The sequence below is a fragment of the Microcaecilia unicolor genome, chromosome 14 (assembly GCF_901765095.1).
Source record: "Microcaecilia unicolor chromosome 14, aMicUni1.1, whole genome shotgun sequence".
Lineage (NCBI taxonomy): Eukaryota > Metazoa > Chordata > Amphibia > Gymnophiona > Siphonopidae > Microcaecilia > Microcaecilia unicolor.
The window spans coordinates 34,506,951-34,512,390 of NC_044044.1; the positions used below are offsets into that span (position 1 = coordinate 34,506,951).

At 48.4% G+C, this 5,440-nt stretch overlaps 1 protein-coding gene across 1 annotated transcript; it reads left to right on the forward strand.

The window, feature by feature from the left end:
* Nucleotides 1-225: 225 nt before the first annotated feature.
* TPI1 (triosephosphate isomerase 1) lies at nucleotides 226-4,302 on the forward strand. Its single transcript, XM_030187676.1, has 7 exons — nucleotides 226-406; nucleotides 1,821-1,944; nucleotides 2,024-2,108; nucleotides 2,200-2,332; nucleotides 2,548-2,633; nucleotides 2,813-2,900; nucleotides 3,937-4,302. The coding sequence occupies exons 1-7, from the start codon at nucleotides 295-297 to the stop codon at nucleotides 4,053-4,055; spliced, it is 747 nt and encodes a 248-aa protein (XP_030043536.1). The 5' UTR covers nucleotides 226-294; the 3' UTR covers nucleotides 4,056-4,302.
* Nucleotides 4,303-5,440: the final 1,138 nt, after the last annotated feature.

A 5,440-nucleotide genomic window follows, 5' to 3' on the forward strand; every position in this document is an offset into this window, starting at 1 on the left:
AGAATAAAAGAACGTGCGAAGCGGCCGGATCTGTTGCCCCTATTAAAAATGGCCTCCCTGACGTCAGGGCTGATTTGCATAGCGACCATGGCGCAGCGCCGCCTCCGCCGCCAAGGGATGAATTGAAGGGGCGGAGCGAGTGGAAGGCGCTATCAGTATGATTGGAGGGCCGGAGGCAGGGTGGGCGTGGTCTGCCAGCTCGGGTCCCTTTAAATGAAGCCTGAGGCGGCGGGGTGGCCGGGGCGTGTGTGACCTTCAGACAGAGTCGGCTGCAGTTTCCCCATCGCAGGCATCATGGCTCCCAGGAAATTCTTCGTTGGGGGGAACTGGAAGATGAATGGAGACAAGAAAAGCGTCGGGGAGCTGGTCGGTATTCTGAATGCGGGTAAACTGAGCGCCGATACGGGTAAGAACGGGTGGGGTCCTTCCACGATGGCTCCCAGTGCGAATCCCACCACTTCTGCTCTGACAACTGCATAGGTGATATTATCGTCCTCCTTAGAAGCTTATTGTAATGAATATGGAAGAAATGGTGAGAGCCAACAAGGGGAGGGAGATGTTGAAATTAGCCTTCTTTCCCCCCCCCCCCCCCCCCCCCCCCCCGAGAGCCGCTTCCTTCCGCACTGTTGGGAAGCTGACGGTCAGCAGCCTCCTGTGCGCTGGTCTTTGTCTCTGCCGCAGTTTTAGAGGGGGATCGGGGATGAGACCCTCCTGTCACGCCTCCCACAGGCTGCTGTCTTCGTGCTCCAGTGCACGTCTTTTCCCCCAGCTGCAGCTGAGATTGCCAACTGGGCACCTTGGCACTTCCGCTAGGTATGGATGGTGCTCGGGGGTTGCCTCGAGGGGTTTAATGGACGCCCGCTGGATATCACCGGAGTCCGATCTCATCGAGGGGAAGGGGCAGTTTGGGGAGGTGCAGTCACAGGGGCTGATGTGTTGTCTGGGCTGTCAAGAGAGAGGGAGCACACTATAGGCACAGGAAGGGGCAGAGAGATTTGATGCCACCACCCAGCCTTGTAGTAATGGGTCTTTGGGTTCTGACCTTTAACTTGAGACCAGACACAGTCATTTATTTATTCTTAGTATTTGTAAACCTTCTAGAGAAATTGCGGTATTGCAACTCTAAAATCAAATGTGATGGGTTCTGAGCGATAAAAGGGGAAGGGAAACTCAATCTGGCTGTTGTACCAAAGGCTTCAGTGACTAGGAAAGTTTCAAGTAGACTTAACCCTAGGCTATAAAGGTGTGAAGTGGGGTATCTGCTTTTCCACTTAATAATTTTTACTGTCATTAAAAGCATGTAGTGTCTGCTTTTCTACCTGGGCAGGGGAACAGAAGGCATTAGCCAGGTAGTTACTGTATTTGAGAGGTTGCTCCCTTAGCTGGGGTGTGGGAAGGGACTGAATCTTTCAATTGGCCGCTGCTGTACAGTATTAGGGGCTGTTTCTATATCTAGACCCTGTCACTCTCCCTTTACAGTCTTACCTTACAGTGTAAAGAGCAGAGGTAATGACCTTTGCTGGGTCAGGGTGGGTTGAGGAGTCAGACTGGATGAAGTGGCCTTTGCAACAGGAAGATGGAAACAGCTGCCGAGACTAGGGGGTGTGTGTGTTTGAATATATATAGTAAGTATAAATGCCTGGTGGCTGGCCTGGCTCTTAAAGGTCAGCCTTGAGTCTGGGAGGAGAATCTGAGCCCCTCTGTCTTATTCCTTCCCACTTTTACCATCTGTGGGAGTGGTTGTGGGGGGGGAGGTGCAGGGCCCAGACCATTTCTGTTGCTGGCGTGACATGACTCTGCCTCTGTCTCCCCCCCCCCAGAGGTAGTCTGCGGCATACCTGCCATCTACATCGATCTTGCTCGGCAGAAACTAGATGCAAAGATTGGAGTGGCAGCACAGAACTGCTACAAGGTGGCAAAGGGAGCATTCACTGGTGAGATCAGGTGAGTGACAGCAGTGCTGGCTCGATCCTGTGCATGCTGCTGAGCTGTCTTTGAGCTGTCATTTCTTGTCTCACCACAGCCCAGCCATGATCAAAGACTGCGGTGCACACTGGGTGATCCTGGGACACTCTGAGAGACGTCATGTCTTTGGGGAGTCCGATGAGGTGAGGCTTTCCACAGAGACTACAGGCGGGCTCCTAATGGGAGGGGTGGTCGGTGACATTCCTCTAATCCTGCCACCTTTAATCTTCCCAGCTGATTGGTCAGAAGGTGGCACACGCCTTGGCAGAGGGGCTGGGGGTCATTGCTTGCATCGGGGAGAAGCTTGATGAGCGGGAGGCTGGGATAACGGAGAAGGTGGTGTTTGAGCAGACAAAGGTGATTGCAGGTGAGTGTCAGCCAGTACTACTGTTACTATCATTTCAGCGAGCTCACAGTCTTAAGTTTGGTGTTTGTGGCGCTGTTTTTGTTTGGACGTGGGGCAAGGGAGGGTTAAGTGACCACTAACCCTTGGCCCACCCCACGGGACGTCTCCTAGGCTCACTTCTAGTAGGCCACTGTGCTGACATATGTTCTCGGTTCTGCTCACTTTGTTTTCCACAGACAATGTGAAGGACTGGAGTAAGGTAGTCTTGGCTTATGAACCTGTCTGGGCAATTGGAACTGGTAAAACAGCAACTCCACAGCAGGTAAGTTCCTCTTCCTTCCTGTCCAGCAAGGAAGGGTGGGCATTGTCTTCCTGTTGAGAAGCCCCTCTTCTGCACTGCTTATTAAGAGGCTCAGAGCAGTCTTCCCCCTCCCGCATGTTGCTGCCCTGTGCTGAGGCAGAGCGGATAAGAAGTAAAATGTCCACCTTTTACCTTGGCAGGCTCAGGAGGTGCACCACAAGCTGAGGGGCTGGTTAAAGAGCCATGTGTCTGAGGCAGTGGCAAACTCAACACGTATCATCTATGGAGGTAAATAACCAGCTGCCACATTAGCTGCTTTAAGTCATTACAGCCTGTACTTTCCCCTACAGTATTTTAAAAATAGAAATGTTTCACTGACCTGCAGTGCTCAACACTTTCAATAAGAAAGAACAGTTCTAGAAGATCAGTGTCAACAGGATCTTCATCACATCCATCTGCATCATTTGTCAAAGTAAACCCCCATTAAGGTGTCACAAAGGACCGTTGGGCCTACTGTCAGCTAAACCAAACCTGTCTGAGGACCAGAATTCTGATGTTTCTGTTCGATGTAGTAAAGGTCTAATGCTGTACTTTAAGCTTTGAGCTTTATTACTCTGCCACCGTTTAGGCTCAGCCTGATTCCATCCTTAATTCAGAGTTAAAAGCTCACAATTCACAAATATCGAAGCTTGTGGGCAAAGGAAGTAACTTCTGTTACTGAGCATTAGCAATGCACTTTAGCCCTGCTCTGTAACCTCCAACTAATCATTTCATTTATGAGGCCTGCTAGAGTGGGGAAAGGGTACAGGGTAGTTGCATCTGTCTTAACCATGACCTCCCAATGGCTGTAGGTCTAGTTCTGGAAGCTGCCGTAGGCCCAATCCCCAGTTGCTTTTGCATTCTTCGTAGCAGGGGTAGGAAGAGAGGTACTCTACATTTGCTGTAGGCTGTAAAGGGCCCTATTCTTTGTCCTGGCCATGGGGCTGCTGTTGTGTCGGTACGAGGGGGCAGTAGCAGGCCTGGCCCCCTTATCTTTGAAGATGTGATGTATATCACCTTAGAGCCCTGTATGGAGGTCTCCTAGCAGCTTGAAAGGAGCATTACTGTTTCCCCCTAGGGTCTACCCAGGAGCTAGCAGAGCTGTGTGAAGCTTTTCTGTTAGGTTCAGAAGAGACCTGTGCACTGTCCTGTTTACTCTTAGTTTAGTGATGTCCTGATCTTCAGGCCCCTGTTAAGCAGTAGACGGTGGTTTTCTGTAGTACTGGAGACTAGTTGTTTCATTCTTGCCATCTTCTATGCTGTTCCTCTCTCTCCTAATATCCAGGCTCAGTGACTGGCGGCACCTGCAAGGAATTAGCTTCCCAGGCGGACGTGGATGGATTCCTAGTGGGCGGAGCCTCCCTGAAGCCAGAGTTCATTGACATAGTCAATGCTAAACACTGAACCTGTTCCACCATCTTCTGTACTGTCCCTAACCACTTCAATAGCAGCTGTTCTACACTCTGGCTCTTTAGCTGATGCCAATGGTGACCTGATGGTGTCTGTGAATTTGCAATTTGGGAGAAGGGTGGTAGAACTTATTCTTCTCCTACATCATTGTCTAAAAGCTGACTAAGCACAGCCTTGTGTTTCTTTGTCTGCATTGTCACCACCACCCCCATCCTACAGAAATAAAATTGAACAGTACTGGTTTGCGTGTGAATGTGTAGTGAACTGACAAAATGCAGGACCCTGATATCTTGCCCTATAACCCTGGTACAGGGGCGGGAATGTTGGAGCCTGTGCAGCCCTCTGTATCACCTCTAGCACAGGTCTTGACGCAAGAGCGGGTGGAATGCACAGCTGCTTGGTTGTAACAAAGAAAGCAAGTGCATTGGAAAGGATATGTTATATCAACAGGCAATGCTTTACCTAGAAAAGGCTGCTTCATAAATTAAAAACAAAAATCAAACTAAAAAAAAAAAAAAAACTGTACACAACTTGACACAAGAAAACATCTAAATCCTATCTGTTAAAAAAAAAAAAATGGCAAAAACTCTGAATAAAATTGCACAGCAATGAAATAACCTGATAAAATTAGATTAATAACAGTGGACTATCAAAGACCACATGGCAACCACCAAGAGACTTATCTTAAGAAACATTCTAACAAATTACATTACTACCAGTAAGACCAATGAAATAAAATTAAGTGCAGTGAGAGAAAATACTTGTTTAATGGTCTAAATACATGATGGAAACAAGCATGATGGGATGTTAGAAGTAGATCGGTGATCAGTAAGATTAAAAGGCACCCTTCCCCTCCCCCACCACCCCTCACCCATGTAAAAGCAAGGATGCTGGCAACCTACAATTTTGTAATAGTCAAGAACAAGCAGAACTACTCCCCTATGACGAAAGGCTAAAGAGGTTAGGGTGCTTCAGTTTGGAAAAGAGATGGGAGATGGCTGGGGGGGGGTGGGCATATGATTGAGTGGTGTAGAATGAGTTGAAGTGAATTAGTAACAGTAGTTAGAGTACCTGAGTTTAAAAAAAAAAAAAGATTTGGACAAGTTTGTGGAGGAAAAGTCCATTATTGAGATGGACATGGGGGAAGCCAGTGTTTGCCCTGGAATTGGTAGCATGGAATGTTGCTACTAATTGGGTTTCTGCCAGGTACTTGTGACCTGGATAGATGGACCATTGGTCTGACCCAATATGGCTATTCTTGTGTTCTTAGTTTAATATCAAGATAGAAAGCTAAAGGCAGGACTTACAGCCATGGTCCTCCCTTCTCAAAGAGTAGGTTAGTATGCTGACCTGAGCTGATGTACTTTTCACAAAGGTTT